At 45.4% G+C, this 19,239-nt stretch overlaps 1 protein-coding gene across 1 annotated transcript in view; it reads left to right on the forward strand.

Annotated features, from left to right (window-relative positions):
• Window positions 1–19,239, forward strand: part of DYNC1H1 (dynein cytoplasmic 1 heavy chain 1) — a 76,828-nt gene that overhangs the window by 11,652 nt on the left and 45,937 nt on the right. Inside the window, exons 5-14 of the mRNA XM_019462287.2 lie at window positions 323–509; window positions 1,869–2,140; window positions 2,232–2,459; window positions 9,883–10,959; window positions 11,615–11,794; window positions 13,230–13,379; window positions 15,590–15,736; window positions 18,277–18,417; window positions 18,768–18,944; window positions 19,082–19,192. Coding sequence (XP_019317832.1) covers window positions 323–509; window positions 1,869–2,140; window positions 2,232–2,459; window positions 9,883–10,959; window positions 11,615–11,794; window positions 13,230–13,379; window positions 15,590–15,736; window positions 18,277–18,417; window positions 18,768–18,944; window positions 19,082–19,192 — 2,670 coding nt within the window. The remainder of the gene's footprint in view (window positions 1–322; window positions 510–1,868; window positions 2,141–2,231; window positions 2,460–9,882; window positions 10,960–11,614; window positions 11,795–13,229; window positions 13,380–15,589; window positions 15,737–18,276; window positions 18,418–18,767; window positions 18,945–19,081; window positions 19,193–19,239) is intronic.

Genomic DNA, 19,239 nt, shown 5'->3' on the forward strand with positions numbered 1-19,239 from the left:
GGCCTGCATTTTTGTCATTGAGGTAAAGTCTCTGATGATGTTAGCGGTGCTCCCCTTTGTCCTGGGAATGCCCAACCGAGGGCTAACGTTGGCCCAGGTAGAATGGTTAGGGTACAGTGTGGTTATTTAAATGTTCGCCCTGAGAGAGCATTGATTTCAGCTGTCTTATACCTTTGCTTTCAAGTTAAGCCACTTACAATTGACGGAAGAAAATCTACTTGAGATACAAAAATTCAGTTGTAATGCGGGAGTTTAATTAATGATATTTTTCTACTTTTATTTAAAAATAGTGAATACTCTTGAACGTTATTTATCTTTAAAGGTGACCAAACTTGATAGAGACCCTGCCTCAGGAACAGCCTTGCAGGAAATCAGTTTTTGGTTGAACTTGGAACGTGCACTGTACCGCATACAGGAGAAACGAGAGAGCCCAGAAGTCCTACTTACTCTGGATATCTTGAAACACGGCAAGCGTTTCCATGCCACTGTCAGTTTTGACACTGACACAGGTAAACGCTGGAACTAATGATGTGATCAGTAAGAGATTGATCTGGCTTTTGTGAGACCATACTGATAATTCCAGTGAAAATCAATGAATGGACCATCTTCCCTGTTCCCTCTCTTGTATCTCGTCTCCTTTTCCCCCAGTTCTAGGTAATGACAGTAATTTTCCCACATACCTTCCTGCCCCTTCAGGAGTCGTGAGAACATGTGCCAATTTCTAGACCTGAGTGTAGAGAGCCTTGGGAGTTTCCCTCCTGCTTCTCAGTTACTTGGTTTCTTGAGTGAGCCGTACTTTTTTAGCATAAAGTCAAGTGTGCTTTTGACAATCCGGGCCGGGGGACGGTTGACATTAAGCGGAAGTTGTTTGGCCACAGGGCTGTGGAAGGAGAGCTGGTTGGTGCTTTCTCTTCCTCTTTTACCTGCCCCTTTTCCCTGTTCAGCCTTTCGCCCTGTTCTGAAAAGTGGCCAAGACGAATTTAGTTTTCTGAATGGACAGCAGTGTGAGTGACGTTGTCTTGGCACACTCTGGGCACTCAACTGTTTGCATGACCGGGCATGTTTGGGCATTTCTCTCCAGCTCTACCCACCAGGGAATGTTAGAGCAAGGAGCCAGGGCTGCGGTCTTTGTCGTGTTCTTTTCCTTCCCCTCCAAAAAAAGGCGTGCTGCCCACATTTGAAATGTTAGAGGAGGTTCTAGGTAGAAACCTTCTAGTTGCTTTGGTCACACTGCACATGTTACCTGAGCATTCAGTAATGCTGAAGGTTATGCCTTGAAATTTAGATATACCTCTGAAACTTTTACTTCTTCCTTTTTTTTTTTTTTTTTTTTTTTTAAATCTTAATGTTAGAGGAGTCAGAAAGTAGACTAGGACCCAGGTGTTTCTGTGATTCTGTGTCCGTAACACACTCCCTTCACTTGAGCTGTGGGTGTAACATTTTCGTTTTAGTGTTCCCAAGGATGATAACACTGTAGTTCTTCTAACCTTAATGTTATTCATAGAACATTTCGATGGTATAGAAAGCAAGAAAAGAAATCACCCACGGCCTTTAACGTATGCATGAGTTGAGTGATGTTCTTAAAAAAGCAACAGTGAGACCGTCCGTTCATTAACAGAGGATCATCCTGTTAATAACATGTTCCTTTTTTTCAAATATAAATGGTTTCGGTGTCACTGAATCTTCAGCAACATGAAAGTGTTCCGTCGTGAGGCTGTATTTCAGTTTCCTTACCCAGTATTAAGCTGTAAGCAGTAGCCTCTTCGTTGTATCACTTTCTTTAAATTAAGATGTGGTTGACATAGAACATTACGTTATACCTGTGTTACCTTACATGCAAACCATTGACTGTTTCTTGGTCAATCCAGGTCTAAAGCAGGCTTTGGAGACTGTGAATGACTATAACCCCCTGATGAAGGATTTTCCTCTGAACGACTTACTGTCTGCCACTGAGCTGGACAAAATAAGGCAGGCTCTCGTTGCCATTTTCACCCATCTGAGAAAGATCCGAAACACAAAATACCCCATTCAGAGGGCACTGCGTTTGGTGGAAGCAATTTCAAGAGACTTGAGTTCTCAGTTACTCAAAGTATTGGGCACCAGAAAATTGATGCATGTTGCTTATGAGGAATTTGAAAAAGTAAGTTTTAATATATCAGAAAACCAGCCTCAGGCACCGAGATGAAAACACGGCTGTAATAATAAGCCTCCTTTCTAAAATCATATCCTAGGTTATGGTCGCATGCTTTGAAGTCTTTCAGACTTGGGATGATGAATACGAGAAGCTTCAGGTGTTACTGAGAGACATCGTCAAAAGGAAAAGGGAAGAAAATCTAAAGATGGTGTGGCGAATCAACCCTGCCCACAGGAAGCTTCAGGCTCGCCTTGACCAGATGAGGAAATTTCGACGCCAGCACGAACAGCTGAGAGCTGTCATTGTCAGGGTCCTGAGGCCACAGGTATGCGTCGCATTTTAAAACTGCATCCATGGGTGGTTTTTAGAACCCCTTCTTTCTTTTTCTTAGAACGCTAATGAACTACTGCTCCCTCTGATTCGCACCAGGTGCCTGCGTAGTTCCCTCTGCATCCTGTCCCTGTCCTGTCGGTGATGTAGGGATTCTGTACCTTCAGTCTTCCTACTCCTCCCGTTCTTCCCTCCCTGCAAAATGCGTGAATTCCGGAGCCAGACTTCCTGGGTTTTAAATCCTAATTCCACCGTTTAACGAGCTGTATGACTTGGACATGTTTTTTAAGCCTTTTCCCAGATTCCTCATTTGCAAAATGTAGATAATGATTGCATATGCCTGAGATTTACTTACCTATTTATTTTAATTTTTTACAATTTATTTTTTAAGTACTCTCTACACCCAGCGTGGGGTTCAAACATTTACAACCCTGAGATCAAGAGTTGCACGCTCTTCTGACTGAGCCAGCTGGGCCTTCCTATACCTGAGATTTATTAAAAGAATTAAATGACTCCTTTTCTTTGGACGTGCTTTTTTTTTCTTCTCAATTCACCTTTCTTTTTTCTTCAACAATTTCTTTCCTTTAAAAAATCCAGTCCAGATGGGGTGCCTGGGTGGCTCAGTCGGTAAAGCGTCTGACTTCCACTCCGGTCATGATTTCACGGTTCGTGAGTTCGAGCCCCGTGTCGGGCTCTGTGCTGATAGCCCGGAGCCTGGAACCTGCTTTGGATCCTGTGTCTCCCTCTCTCTCTCTGCCCCTCCCCTGCTCATGCTCTGTCTCTCTCTCTCAAAAATAAAGATTAAAAACCAGTTTAAAAAAATCCAGTGCAGAAAGAGAGTGTGGACTGATCCACACTTGACACTTGAACACCATGGGGGTTAAGGGTGCCAACTCCCTGTGTATTCTCGAAAATCTACGTGTAGCTTTTGTCTTCCTAAAAAGTTAACTGTTGGGGCGCCTGGCTGGCTCAGTCAGCGGAGCATAGAACTCTTGATCTCGGGGTTGTTAATGCGAGCCCCACAGTGGGTGCAGAGATTACTTAAAACTAAAGTCTTCAAAAACAACAACAAGAACAAAAAACTACTGATAGCTTACTGTTGATCAGAAGCCTTACTGATAACAAAAAGGGCTGATTAACATATTTTGTATATCATATATGTTATATACTGTTTTCTTACAGTAAAGTAAGCTAGAGGAAAAAAATGTTATTAAGAAAGCCATAACAGAAAGAAAATATACTGTGCTGGATTGAAAAAAACCGTGTGGGGGCACCTGGGTGGCTCAGTTGCTTGAGCTTCCAACTGTGGCTCAGGTCATGATCTCATGGTTTGTAAGTTTAAGCCCCACATTGGGCTCTGTGCCGATAGCTCAGAGCCTGGAGCCTGCTTCACATTCTGTGTCTCTCTCTCTCTCTCTCTCTCTCTCTGTACCTACCCCACTCATACTCTGTCTCTGTCTCTCTCTCTCTCTCAAAAATAAATATTAAAAAAGTTATTTAAAAAAAAAAAAAACACGTGTAAATGAACCCGCAGTTCAAACCTGTGTTTTCAAGGGCCAACTATATGCAGACGGGATTGAGAAGTTAGCCAATACATGTCAAAGCCAATATATAGCCAATGTTATAGACTCTAGGTGGGCGCATCTGGGTGTTCAGTCTGTCATTCTTTCAGCCCTCTTGCAGTTGAAAACTTTTTGTAGTGAAACGGTGGGGAATCCAGTCTAGAAACCATGGCATCCAGGAAGCTTTATTCACTGCATTAGGAGTGCCTGCTATTTGGGGTACATTGTGGTTTGTTTTGTTTTGTTTTGTTTTTTAATGAACATCTTTTTTTTAACGGTTTTTAATTTATTTTTGAGAGTGGGGGAGGGGCAGAAAGGGGGACAGAGGATCCGAAGCGGGCTCTGCGCTGACAGCAGAGAGCCCAACGCAGGGCTTGAACTCACGAACCACAAGATCATGACCTGAGCCAAAAACGGACGCTCAACCGACCGAGCTACACAGATACCCCTGGGTACATTGTTAATAATGAATCCTCGGCATCTTTTTGCTTAGTGCTCACTTACTGATGTGTGTGCGGGATTTAAGTGTTAGCCCCTTATTTTACATGTGAGAGATTTGGTTCTAGTACTGATTCCTTCCAGCCTCGGTCTGTTGTTGTTCTTTCTAAATTCGAGTTAGTTAACATAGAGTGTAATAACGATTTCAGGAATAGAATTTAGTGATCCATCACTTACATATATAACACCCAGGGCTCATCCTAACAGGTGCCCTCCTTAATACCCATTGCCCATTTAGCCCATCCCCCCACCCACCTCCCCTCCAGCAACCCTCAGTTTGCTCTCTGTATTTAAGGATCTCTTATGGTTTGCCTCCCTCTCTGTTTTTGTCTTATTTTTCCTTTCCTTCCCCTGTGTTCATCTGTTTTTGTTTCTGAAACTCCACATATGAGTGAAATCATATGATATTTAACTTTCCTCTGACTTATTTTGCTTAGGATAATACACGGTAGCTCCATCCACATTGCATATGGAGACAATTCATTATTTCTTATGTCTGAGTAGTACTGTTACTACTCAGTATATATATATATATATACACATACACACACACACACCACATTCTTATTTATCAGTCGATGGACATTGGGCTCTTTCCATAATTTGGTTATTGTTGATAGTGCTGCTCTAAACATTGGGGTGCATGTGCCCCCTCAAATTAACATTTTTGTATCCTTTGCATAAATACCTAGTAGTGGAGTTGCTGGGTCATAAGGTAGTTCTATTTTTAGTTTTTGAGGGACCTCCACACTGGTTTCCAGAGCGGCTGCACCAGTTTGCGTTCCCACCAGCAGCGCAAAAGTGTTCCCCTTTCTCTGCATCCTCGCCAACGTCTGTTGTTGCCTGAGTTGTTAATGTTAGCCGTTCTGACAGGGGTGAGGTGGTATCTCAGTGTGATTTTGATTTGTATTTCCCTGATGATGAGTAATGTTGAGCATCTTTTCATGTGTCTGTTAACCATCTGGATGTCTTTGGAAAAGTGTCTATTCATGTCTTTTGCCCATTTCTTCATTGGATTGTTTATTTTTTGGGTGTTGAGTTTGATAAGTTCTTTACAGATTTTGGATACTAATCCTTTACTTCATATGTCATTTGCAGATATCTTCTCCCAATTTGTCAGTTGCCTTTAGTTTTGTTGCTTACTTTGCTGTGCAGAAGCTTCTTATGTTGATGAGGTCCTAGTAGTTCATTTTTGCCTTTGTTTCCCTTGCCTCCAGAGACATGTCTAGTAAGAAGTTGCTGCAGCTGAGGTCAAAACAGGCAGTTGTTGCCTGTTTCCTTCTCTAGGATTGTGATGGCTTCTTGTCTTACATTTAGGTCTTTCATCCATTTTGAGTTTATTTTCATGTATGGTATAAGAAAGTGGTCCAGGTTCATTCTTCTGCTTGTCACTGTCCAATTTTCCCAACACCATTTGCTGAAGAGACTGTCTTTTTTCCATTGGGTATTCTTTCCTGCTTTGTCAAAGATTGGCCATATGTTTGTGGGTCCATTTCTGGGTTCTCTATTCTGTTCCATTGATCTGAGTGTCTGTTTTTGTGCCAGTACCATACTCTCTTGATGATTACAGCTTTATAATACAGCCTAAGGTATGGAACTGTGATGCCTCCAGCTTTGGTTTTCTTTTTCAGGATTGCTTTGGCTGTTCAAGGTCTTTCCTAATTCCATACGAATTTTAGTATTGTTGCAGCGCCTGGGTGGGCTCAGTTGGTTAAGCGTCTGACTTTGGCTCAGGTCACAATCTTGTGGTTTGTGAGTTCGAGCCCCACATCGGGCCCTGTGCTGACAGCTCAGAGCCTGGAGCCTGGTTCGGATTCTGTGTCTCCCACTCTCTCTTTGCCCCTCCCCTGCTCATGCTCTGTCTCTCTCCGTCTCTCAAAAATAAATAAATGTTAAAAAACATTTTTTTTTTTTGGATTGTTCTAGCTCTGTGAAGAATGCTGATGTTATTTTGATAGAGATTGCATTGAATGTGTAGATTGCTTTGGGTAGTGTTGACATTTTAATATTTGTCCTTCTGATCCATAAGCATGGAATGTTTTGCCATTTCTTTGTATCTTCTTCAATTTCTCTCATAAGCTTTGTATAGTTTTCAGTGTACAGATCTTTTACCTCTTTGGTTAGGTTTATTCCTGTATATTTTATGGTTTTCGGTGCAATCATAAATAGGATCAATTCCTTGAATTCTTTTTCTGCTTTCTGCTACTTCATTATTGGTGTATAGAAATGCAACTGATTTCTGTATGTTGATTTTATATTCTGTGACTTTGCTGAATTTATGTATCAGTTCTAGCAGTTTTTTGGTGGAATCTTTTGGATTTTGCACATAGAATGTCATGTTGTCTGCCAGTAGTGAAAGTCTGACTTCTTCCTTACCGATTTGGTTGCCTTTTATTTCTTTTTCTTGTGTGATTGCTAAGGCTAGGACTTCCAACACTGTGTTGAACAAAAGTGATGAGAGTGGATAGCCTGGGGTCTCTTAACCCTTTTTTCCCATGTACTTCTTAGCATACATATTTTAAGAAGTCATTTACATTTTCTTTTTATTTGTAAGTCATGTGGTACATATCCTTTATATCAGTAAAATTAATGATAAACTTACATGTGCATGAATACGTTCTCAGAATGTTTTTATTGGAGTGTTTAGTAGTCTGTTCACATTTAATGTAGTCATTGATATGGTTGGATTCAGAGCTGCCATTTGCTATTTGTTTCCTGCTTATCTCACTTTTTGCTCCTCTATTTCTCTGCCCACTCCTCTTGTGTTATTTTTAGTATATTATTTTAATTCTTCTATAGACTCGTAGCTTTATTTCTTTGAATTTTCTTTCTTGGTGATACTATAGGGATTACAGTATACATCCTTATCATGGTATGTATACACTCTTACTTCCAGTGAACTATAGGAATCTCATACCGTTATAGCTCTGTTTCTTCCTTGTCACGTATATTACATCTTTATGTGCTATAAACCCAACAATACAGTGTTATAAGTTTTGTTTTATTTTTTATTTTTTTAATGTTTACTTATTTTTGAGAGAGAGAGAGAGAAAACATGAGTGGGGGAGGAGCAGAGAGAGAGGGAGACAGAATCTGAAGCAGGCTCCAGGCTCTGAGCTGTCAGCACAGAGCTCAAAGTGGGGCTGGAACTCTCAAGCCGTGAGATTATAACCTGAGCCAAAGTCGGATGCTCAACCGACTGAGCCACCCAGGCACCCCATAAGTTTTGTTTTAAACAGTCACGTTCATTTTAGAAAAATTAGAAGAAGAAAAGTAATACATATAATCTTTTACATTTGTGCACATATTATCATTGGTCTAGTTCCCTTCATTCATTCGTGGACCTGAGTTACTGTCTGGTGTCTCTTCCCTCTAGTTTAAAGGAATTCTCATAGTATTTCTTGTTCCATAGGTCTGCCGGCAACAAATCCCCTCATTTTTTGTCGATCAGGAAAAATATTTCATTTTCATACTTGAAGGATAGTGTCTCTGGATATAAAATTCTCGGTTGACAGCAAGTTGTAAATCTCCCCAGACTGTCCATTCTTAACAGTGCTCCCCGAGGGTCTCCATAATTTATTACGCCGGCCCTTCTCAGGCTCTCCCATTTTCCGAATCTCCCCTTGAAACATTGCTGTTCTGCTCCCACCGCAAAGTGCAGAGTGCAGGTTTTCGCTGCCTGAGCTGGGGATGGGAACACCTCCGGGCAAGAAGGCCAACAGCTGTTATTTATCTGATTTGGTAGCCCTTTGTCATGAGAAAACACATCTGTTTTCTGCCTTTGTTGGCTGCCTTTGGTTTTTCTCCATTGTCCTGAAAAAACTACTTTTAATAATTTTGTTCCGTTTTTGCCCTCATACTACCGTTACTAGGAATACTTAGAATGTTCTTAAATGCAGAAAATAAAATGTATGAGTTTACAAAGGAACAATTACCAATAAATTAGAAATTTATTAATTAAATTAATAAAATCTAGTAATCTGTGTGCTCCTCCATGAACACTTAAAATAGCAAGATCTAGTGAGGGGCCATATTAATACCATAATTTTGAAGTGATGAGCATAAGCAGGATTTCAAGATATAGGGGCACCTGGGTGGCTCAGTGGATTGGGCATCTGACCTCAGTGCAGGTCATGATCCCACAGCTCATGAGTTTGAGCCCCACGTTGGGCTCTGTGGTGACAGCTCAGAACCTGGAGCCTGCCTCGGATTCTGTGTCTCCCTTTTTTTCTGCCCCTCCCCTGCTCGTACTTTGTCTCTCTCTCTCTTTCAAAAATAAACATTAAAAAAAAAAAAGATAGGTACACACATAATGAAGAAGCACTTTATTGGTGACAAAGCCACAGAACCTCAAGGGACTATGTGTGACTGTTGTGTGTATTCATAATTATAGGAAATGCTAAATTTTAGTTAGGGGTTAGTGAAAATAATGATGATAATTTCCCCCAAATTCCCAGACCATCTAAATTTCATCCAAGACATCTGTGGACACAGATGAAGACCCCCACCTGGCTTTATAATTCTGTGGGAGTGTGGGCAGGAGATAATGTGTGGAAGTCTGACACCTGACGTAAAGCTCACGCTCTGTTCTGCTCTCTAGGGGGGGCTTCAGGGAGTGGAATGGGGGATTCTTCTCTCTTACTGAGCGTTTATCTGTCTATCCCTCTGCTGAGGTATTTACCCACGAATTATAATTAAAGTTTTAAGAATCAAAAGGAAGGGGCACCTAGGTGACTCAGTCAGTTAAGCGTCCAACTTGTGATCTCAGCTCATATCATGATCTCACAGTTTGTGAGATCAAGCCTCGCGTCAGGCTCTGCGTGGACAGTGCGGAGCCTACTTGGGATTCTCTCTGTCCCTCTCTCTCTCTCTCTCTCTCTCTCTCTCTCTCTCTCTCTCTCTCTGCCTCTCCCCTGCTTACACGTGTGCGCGCTCTCTCTCTCTCCCTCTCTCTAAATAAATAAATAAACCTGGAAACTCATTAAAAAAAAAAAAAAAAAGAATCGAAAACAAAGACTATGTTGGACACCGAGTTTGCACATAGCTCTCCTCTGAATTCCTGAGCGTTTCAGTGCAGTTTTAATTGTAGACAAAACACTGAAGAGGCAAATACTCAAAGCCCAGGTTTTAACATGTTATTTTAGCTTCTCAGGCACCAAAACTACATTGTCAGTAGATCTTTATGGGCAGAGTTAGAATATACTCTGTGGTATTTTTCGTGGTCTTGTTGAGTTGTGGTTCTAAAACATTTGGCTAAAAGTTAAAAACTTACAGAGCGGACTGGCTGCACTCCGGGTGCACAGCCAAACGGCAGTCTTTGTGCCGTCAACCTTTCTGTCACGAATCCTTCTCTTTCAGGTCACGGCAGTCGCACAGCAGAACCAAGGAGAAGTCCCCGAGCCTCAGGACATGAAAGTGGCAGAGGTTCTCTTTGATGCCGCAGACGCGAATGCCATTGAGGAGGTCAACCTCGCGTACGAGAACGTCAAGGAAGTGGACGGGCTAGACGTCTCCAAGGAAGGCACGGAAGCTTGGGAGGCCGCCATGAAGAGATACGATGAGCGGATCGACAGGGTGGAGACCCGGATCACCGCTCGCCTTAGGGATCAGCTTGGCACAGCCAAGAACGCTAACGAGATGTTCAGGATTTTCTCCCGGTTCAACGCGCTGTTCGTCAGGCCTCACATCCGTGGGGCCATCCGCGAGTACCAGACCCAGCTAATCCAGCGCGTGAAAGACGACATTGAGTCTCTCCACGACAAGTTCAAGGTTCAGTACCCACAGAGTCAGGCGTGTAAGATGAGCCATGTGCGCGACCTGCCCCCGGTGTCGGGCTCCATCATCTGGGCGAAGCAGATCGACCGCCAGCTGAGCGCCTACATGAAGCGCGTGGAGGACGTGCTGGGCAAGGGCTGGGAGAACCACGTGGAGGGCCAGAAGCTGAAGCAGGATGGGGACAGCTTCCGCATGAAGCTCAACACTCAGGAGATCTTCGACGACTGGGCCCGGAAGGTGCAGCAGCGCAACCTGGGCGTCTCGGGGCGCATCTTCACCATCGAAAGCACCCGGGTCCGCGGCCGAACTGGAAACGTCCTTAAGCTGAAAGTTAACTTCCTTCCCGAGATCATCACGCTTTCAAAGGAAGTTCGAAATCTCAAGTGGCTTGGTTTCCGAGTCCCGCTGGCGATTGTGAACAAGGCCCATCAAGCAAACCAGCTCTACCCGTTTGCCATCTCGCTGATCGAGAGCGTCCGCACCTACGAGCGGACCTGTGAGAAGGTGGAGGAGCGCAACACCATTTCCCTTCTGGTGGCCGGCTTGAAGAAGGAGGTGCAGGCTCTGATCGCAGAGGGCATCGCGCTGGTGTGGGAATCCTACAAGCTCGACCCCTACGTGCAGCGCTTGGCGGAGACCGTCTTCAACTTCCAGGAAAAGGTGCGTTGATCTCCTGTTCCCTGGGAGTGAACTGAACGCAGAGACAGCTCACTCTGTTCACCTGGTAGCTCTCCCACAGGAGGCCTTCCCGACGGGTGTGGCATTGGGCCGTGTGTGCTGAAGGGGAGAGGAAGCCCTTTTACTTACTGTGCTGTTTGATGGTGCTCTGGGAAGGCCGTTAGGTAACTGAGTTTAGAAACCAGCGGAGAGATGAAGAACACGGGAGTCTGACGGAGCAAAATGAGAGCTTTACTACTGATACAGCTACGCGGAGAATGGGGCTCTGGCCGTCAGTCCCCCTAGACCTAGACTTGCTTCCCAGACCCTAGCATAGCCGGATGGTCGTAAGCCGTCTGGCCTACAGGCTGGCGCTTGCGACAGAGAAGGCACTGAGCGGAGCAGACTTCTCATTCAGAGGTCACCCTTCCTGTGAGCAGGAGGGAGTAAGGGGGAGACCTTGATCATTTCCATACGTTTTCCTTCCCTCTGTGGAAACACAGGAGTGGGAATAAGTGTTCTTACACCAACAGATAGGATTAGCTATTCATGGAAAGAACTCCTTTACCGTGAATATTTGTTCATTGAGGAGAATGTACACAAGCATAAAGGAATAGAGTGAATGGCTGTTTTAAATAATAAATGTGCCTGCCTTTAGGTGGATGATCTGCTAATAATAGAAGAAAAAATCGACCTGGAAGTCCGTTCCCTGGAGACTTGCATGTATGATCACAGGACTTTCTCAGAGATCTTGAACAGAGTTCAGAAAGCCGTGGACGACTTAAACCTGCACTCCTATTCCAACTTGCCCATCTGGGTCAATAAGCTTGACATGGAGGTGAGGGATGGGAGTGTTATCGTGGTTTTCATTTTTCTACTAGCAATATAAGGGTGGACCCTATTTTGTAAGTTCATTAGTGACTGAAAAGTATTTTTCCATAGAAATTACCATCAGTGGTCCAGTTTCCCCTCCAGAAATCCCATTTAGGTAATGACAGAGCCAAGCTGTGTGGTTCTAGCAATACTCCTGTCCATTCCAAGTTGAGGTGGTGAGGTGGGGGGATTCTCTTTATCTTCTGAATACCTGACAGCTTCCTGCCTGCCCTTCCCTGCTCACCTGATAAAGGTCGTCTTCCCTGGCCTTCCCTCCAGGCATCCTTCTCTGACACTCTGCCCCTCTCGACCACCCAACTTAAATGCCTGGGGGTGCCTGGCTGGCTGAGTCAGTAGGGTGTGCAACTCTTGATCTCTGGGTCATGAGTTCAAGCCCCACGTTGGGCCTAGAGCTTACTTTAAAAAAAAAAAAAAAAAGGAAATGCCCAGTAACCACCTCTTATTCCTCTCGTAGAGGATTGGGGCTCACCCCTGTAGGGGTCTGCGGGGAGGTTAAAGTGCACATGTGTTTGAAACATACTTAACACCACATGTGGCTTTCTCATTGCTGGACATCAGAGAGCATCCGTGGGGAATCCCGGGAAGTGGGATATTTCATGACAGAGCTGCTCCATGGGCGGTGGTGGCTAGGCAGCTCTGAAGCACCTTAGTTATCCATTTTAAAGAGAAAGCCTGTGACCCACAAAGGTGCAGTGTATCCACACGTGGAACACTGGCGGGGAAAATTAACAAAACCCACTCTTCTGAATCTACTGGAAGTCTCGGGCTTTGTCACAGCTGCCCTTCCAGCATTCCCAGGATGGTTTTGTGGCCCAAGACAGACTCTGCGCAAAGATGTATAGGTGTCCTGTTCGTAGGAAAGGTACTTCTCTCGTTCTCGATCAAGCGAGACTTTTTTCTTCGCTTGTTAAAAGAAGACGGTCACCTGTATGTGGTGACTTTGCCATGTACATAAATATGAAATCATTATGTTCATCTGAAGCTGATAGGATGTTACATGTCAGTCATATCTCAACTTCATAAAAGAGAAAATGGTTTATTCTCCACATCATAGATTGCTAGTTTTACCTCTGAGGCTACCAGGAAACTACTTTTGTTTTGTAAATTTTCTAGTTCGTTGAGGGAACGGCAAGACTGTGACTGTATCTGCTGCATTTGTCCCTGACAGATCAGAGGGTTGGTGGTTAGGTTACCCCCGGATGGAGGTCAGGGTCTCCGAGTCTGGGAGAGGCACAGGGTGGGGAAGGGGGGGATCAGGCTGAGATGAAGGGTGTGGGAGCAACTGTGACCCTCGACCTGAAGCATCGGCTTTCTATCTGACATGCTTGCCGACCTGCCTTTTGGAAGGACACTGTTTTCCGACACTACTTTCTCCGTAGATTGAAAGAATACTGGGTGTTCGCCTACAAGCTGGCCTGAGAGCCTGGACCCAGGTGCTCCTCGGACAAGCTGAAGATAAAGCAGAAGTTGACATGGATACAGACGCACCACAAGTTAGTCACAAGCCTGGTGGGGAGCCAAAGATTAAAGTGAGTATTTCCCGGGGCGTCCGATTTGCTAGTAAATCGAACAGAAGATTCTCCCCCTTGAGAAGTACCAGTGAGAAGGCCACTTCACAGTGGAGAAACCTGACAGATACCACCCCACCCTCTGTGTTCTTTGTCCCCACACCTCCCAGACTCTCTAATCATGAGAAAAGGTCAGACATCCCTTACAGAACACCTCACCAGTACCCTTCCAAAGTGTCGAGGTCGTGAGACAAAGACAAGGAGGAACAGAGATGTCACAGGTTGGAAGGGGTTCAGGCATGTGACGAGTAACTATGTTGTGGGGTCCTGGGAGATCTGACTGAAGTCAGGATTTTAGTCAGTGTTGTATCAATGTTAATTTCTTGGTTTTGGTAATTGTGACGTGTTAGATGTTAACATTACAGAGAGTTGGTCAAGAGTGCACGAAAACTCTTCATACTTTCTTTGCAACTCTCCTGGAAGTCTAAAATAATTTCAAAAACAGACATTTTTTTTAAATGGGAAATAAATTTTAGAAAAAAATCTACACTTGGGGGTGCCTGGGAGGCTCAGTCGGTTAAGCTTCTGACTTGGCTCAGGTCATGATCTCATGGTTCGTTGGGTTTGAGCCCTGCGTTGGGCTCTGTGCTGACAGCTCAGAGCCTGGAGTCTGCTTGGGATTTTGTGTCTCCCTCTCTCTCTGCCCCTCCCCCCACTCACGCGCGCGCGCTCTCTCTCTCTCTCTCTCTTTAAAAAATAAACATCAAAAAAAATTTTTTTAATGTAAATTGGAAAAAAACTACACTGGAAAAAAAATCTCTACTTTCCAGGCATACATGCAAGAAACCATTTCAAGTACTGAGCGTAACCTAGTACGAGGAAAATTCAGACTGACGCTAAAATGCCACTGTTTTCACACAATCTTCTCAGAGTCATGGAAGAGTGCACCAGCACGGTGGCCTCCACACAGGACAGCAGTCTTGGTCCCCAAGCCCCCCATTTCCCATTTGAGTGAAGGAGTGGCCAGCTGGAGCCCAGCAAGCTGTCTAGAAAAGTGTGTTAATTCAAGCTGTGCTAGTAGGTCCTGTCTACTAATCTGGGCGTCAGTTACAAAAGTGTCTGCCTTACAGTAGTTCATTAAGCCATACATTTGTTTCAGGTAGTTTATTGCATTTGTGTTCAATTTACCAGTAAGACTACCTCACAAAACAGAGGTCTAAAAGAACTAAAGGTAAAAACTTTGATGTGGGAGAAACAATTGGCTGCTTTTTTCCTACCCAGACGTTACCTTCTCTTTTTTTTTTTTTTTCCTCTTAATGCTTGAAAAATGTTTTCGGTTTTGAATATTGCACATTTATTCCCAAAGCATACTTTTTAAAATACAGAGATGCAGACAAGCAAATGGGTCTGTGTAAGCCAGAGCAGTTACCCAGTGGAGGTGGAGGTGGAAATCTTGCTCAGCTTAAAGCAGGCACTGGCAGGTGGCACAGACTCACCTTGACTCCTAAACCTACGCCCGTGCCGCATGTCTGACAGCTAATGCCAGTCTCGTGTGGCTGCATCAGTGACACAGGGTTGTGAGGTCCTGAGGTCATTATGTCCAGAGATCACCACGCATATTAAAGCAGATAGTGCCATTGAGCACCCATTGTGTGTTCAGCACCTACGCACGGGGGATCCAGGAAGCGCCTAAGCAGTGCCTGCCCTCTGGCTTCTTATCCTCTGGGGAGGGCCATGCACTCCACACATGGGCTACAGCAGACCATGATGTCCATTAAAGTAACAGACCCGTGGTTCAGACTCAAGTAGGTTCATAATTCAGAGGGAGAAAAATATTATGCATCAAAACCACTTTTTTTACTTTGAGAAAGTACTTTCTTTCAAGAAAATTCATTTAAAATTATTCTAATGCTTTGTATGACAAAAATAACTAAGCTATAATTTGTATACTTTTTACCCAATTTTGAATTTAAACTTTCCAAGCACCCAATTGTACTTGAGGGAATTACTGAGTGACGATCACGTACGTGTATATCCGGTACCGTTTGATTGAAGGTGGCCCCTGGAGGCGTTCGGTAATTTACTAGTACATCAGTGCCATGCTTCGGTATTAGATTTTTAATCCAGAAATGATCACCCTTCTTGTGAATACTGATTCTGGCGGCACAAATGCATGAAAGCCTATTATTGAAATAGATATTTGAGTAAGAAATGAAATCTTCCCTTTACAGAATGTCGTTCATGAGCTAAGGATAACCAATCAGGTCATCTATTTGAACCCGCCCATCGAAGAGTGCAGGTACAAGCTGTACCAGGAAATGTTTGCCTGGAAGATGGTTGTGCTGTCTCTGCCCAGGATCCAGAGTCAGAGGTACCAGGTGAGCCTTCCGGGGACTCGCACCACATGGCCTCTGCCCAGGCCTCCCTAGGGCCCTGGGGCGCCGCCTCTCCTCCATATCCCTTGAAATGGTGCTCTCCATATGTCTTTCAAGACTCCCGACTTGGGACTCTGCATTCTAAGGGAAAGCTAGAGGAAAGCTTATGTGACTTGGCATTTTTCCCCAGTGGCTGCTTTCCCAAATCGTTGCATCTGCAGTTCTGATTTCGGTAGTCTCTCAGAAATTTCCCCCATGAACCTGTCTTTTAATTCCTCTTTCTCCCCACCCCCACTTTTTAATATAGAAGTTTGTAGATACAAAAGTAGAGGGAATCTCATGATTCACATCAGCCTGCTTTGTTTATCATGTGGCCAATTTAAATTTTTATTCCTTTCCCTCCTCCTCCTCCCCACCAGACTATTTTAAAACAAATCCCGGATATACTCTTTAATAAGAGTATCAATAATAATAATGTGCTTTTGGAGCAAAAGGAAAACTGAAAAGACTGTTTAGTCCCTGGTCTGAGCAACATTACTTCTAAACAAGACTGGTGGTTTTCGAATAAGCAGATTTCCATAACCTCTGTTGCAACAGGCTCTTCTAGAAAGTCTCAGCTTTGAATATAAGCAGCATAGGCTCAGTTCTGAGGTGTTTTTGTGGTAGCAACCCCCCCGTAGACTCAGCCTTGGTGGTGACCAGCTAATCCGAACCGAGCTATGAACCGTTCCTTTCGCTCTGGGAGTGTGCAGACTGCAGGATATTTCTCGTCAGGTGTCCGTTCACACTGCTGTCCTGTTGTCTCCACACTGAACCAAACAGAAGCCAGCCCCTCTGACGCTGGAGCCCGTGCCCCTGCTCTGTGGCCCAGCTCCCCTTCCCTCTGCTGAGCCTCCTGTCACCCTCTAGCCACCTTACTTCTCAGCTCCCCTTCCCTCTGCTGAGCCTCCTGTCACCCTCTAGCCACCTTACTTCTCAGCTCCCCTTGGTGAAAACACAGAGAACTCGTCTGCACACCTGCTCCGGGTCCAGCCCCTCAGGCATCAGGGTCACAGGCGTTTCCCTGCTGTTATGGCAGGCTTCTCAGCCCTTGAGAAGTGTCAGTGGCAGGATGTGACGGTGTGCACCACCCCCCCCCCCCCCCCCCGCCCACTTGATATGCTTGTTCCGCTTGGCTGTCCTGGTTTTCCTCCCACCTCCCTGGCCAGTGTCCCCTGTGGCTCTTCCTTGGCTCTCTCTTCTGGCTCCTACTGTTTGAGTGCACTCTCCATCCCCAGCACCTGTCTCACCTGGTCCATTGCCGGCCAGATGGGACAACTGGGCTCATACCTCCAGCCCGGCCTTTATCCTGAGCTCTAGACCCATCTCCCCAGCCCGCCCCCCGGGCATCTCCACAAGACCGATGGGTGCGAAAACTGAGTGTGCGTCTGACCCCCTCCCTCAGACTAGCTGCCACCCCCACTCCTTTTCTCTGCCTTCAGCCTGCTCAGGGCCAAGCTGGGGTGTCACCCTTGCCTCCCACTGTTTCCATCTGCAGAGTTAACCCTGATCTTCTTTTTCCCACATCCACTGATCCCACTGGTCCAAGGTACCATCATCCCTCACTTGGATTCTTAAAGTTCCCTTCTGACAGGTCTCTGTCTGCCTTTGCCCCCTGCTAAAATCTGTTTTCAACACAGCAGCCAAAGTCTTAGATTTTATGTCCGTCCCAACACTTCTTCCCAGAGCCTGTTGATGGCTTCTCGTGTCACTCCCCATGAAAGCCCATGTCCCATGGCAGAGTGCTGGGCCCCACGTAATATGCCGCTCGTTGCTTCTCTGACTTGAGTGCCAGTATCTCCCTCGCTGGCTCTGTTCCAGCCACACTGGCCTCTTGCTCTCTTCACATTCCAGGCAGGCTCCTGCCCCTGGGCCTTTGCACTTGCTGACCTCCCTGTTCAGAACCCCCGGTAGCAACATACTGACATGGCTCACTCCCTCCCTCTCCTGGTCCTGCTCAGTGAGGCCTTCCCTGACCTTCCCCAACCCCACACTCCCAGCCCTCCTCTTTCCTGCTTTATTTCCATAGTACTTCTCACCTGCTGAGAAGTATCTCTCCTCCCACAGAGCGTAAGCCCATGTGAGCAGAGTTTTTTGTCTGTTTCTTGTGCCCACAGCAGTGCCTGGCACATAGCCAGCACTCAGATCATTGAAACGATGCATGTGTCATCGCTTCCATCGTCCAAGTCGGTGTAAATATTTGGTCATGGAAATCTCCATTCTTTGGACATTGCCTTTAATGTTCTGCTCTCAGATGAGAGAGAGGTCTCAAAGTGCTCTGTAGCGGTTTTTGGGTTTTCTAACTTGTGCTTGATCTGATGTCCCTTCACTGGTTGATGAGTTGAGGAGGCCTCTGATTTCTTGTGGCTGGGGTAAGCAGATGTTCCAAATGCCATTTGTATAGCGGGCTCTTGCTTCGGTTCGTTTGAATTCGGTGAAAGGTGGCTCTGAGATGAACATCTTTGTACACACTGCTTGTGTTTCTTCTGGTTCTGCTTGCTTAGGTGGGTGTTCATTACGAATTGACTGAAGAAGAGAAATTCTACCGGAATGCTTTAACGCGGATGCCTGATGGCCCCGTTGCCCTGGAAGAGTCCTACTCTGCGGTCATGGGCATCGTGACTGAGGTCGAGCAGTACGTGAAGGTGAGAAGCTCCCCGTCTCATTGAAATACGTTGTGGAGGGTGTTTAGACATAGTGAATATGAGGTCTGATGAACACGGGAGCCGAAATCTATGTAATGTGTGTCTAATATGATGTAATTGATGACACTTGCTTATTTGAAAGCAGCCAGTGAATGGTAGGACAGATCTTACAGAATATTAACTATTATTTTAGACAGCACTAAATGTTACTCCTTTTTAATATAAAAATTCGGAGAATTTGAAGTGAATTTTTCTGACAGTATTGACAACGAGTGAGACGTGAACCTAATGCGTGTGAACATTCTGTAAGAGGCCCAGCTGTGCTATCTGACCCTCCCGTCCACCTGCAGGTCTGGCTTCAGTACCAGTGCCTGTGGGACATGCAAGCCGAAAACATCTACAACAGACTCGGAGAAGATCTCAACAAATGGCAGGCTCTCCTGGTGCAAATACGGAAGGCCCGAGGAACTTTTGACAATGCGGAAACCAAGAAGGAGTTTGGGCCAGTAGTCATAGATTACGGCAAGGTGAGCTCCGCCCCCCCGGGGCAGGGGGTGGAGGTCGCTGTAAAGGCAGCGTCTGCGGGTGACGAGGACGCGTGGAAGCGTGAACACCCCGGCGCGAGGGACTGACGATCTGTCGTCCTGGGCTCGTTCCCCCACAGGTGCAGTCCAAGGTGAACTTGAAGTACGACTCTTGGCATAAGGAGGTTCTCAGCAAATTTGGGCAGATGCTCGGGTCAAACATGACAGAATTCCATTCCCAGATCTCGAAGGTGAGGAGGCGGGATCCTGGCCGTGTCGCGAGTCTGCCGGCAAACCC

The sequence above is a fragment of the Panthera pardus genome, unplaced genomic scaffold (genome assembly GCF_024362965.1).
Source record: "Panthera pardus isolate Hobbes unplaced genomic scaffold, ASM2436296v1 HiC_scaffold_24, whole genome shotgun sequence".
Lineage (NCBI taxonomy): Eukaryota > Metazoa > Chordata > Mammalia > Carnivora > Felidae > Panthera > Panthera pardus.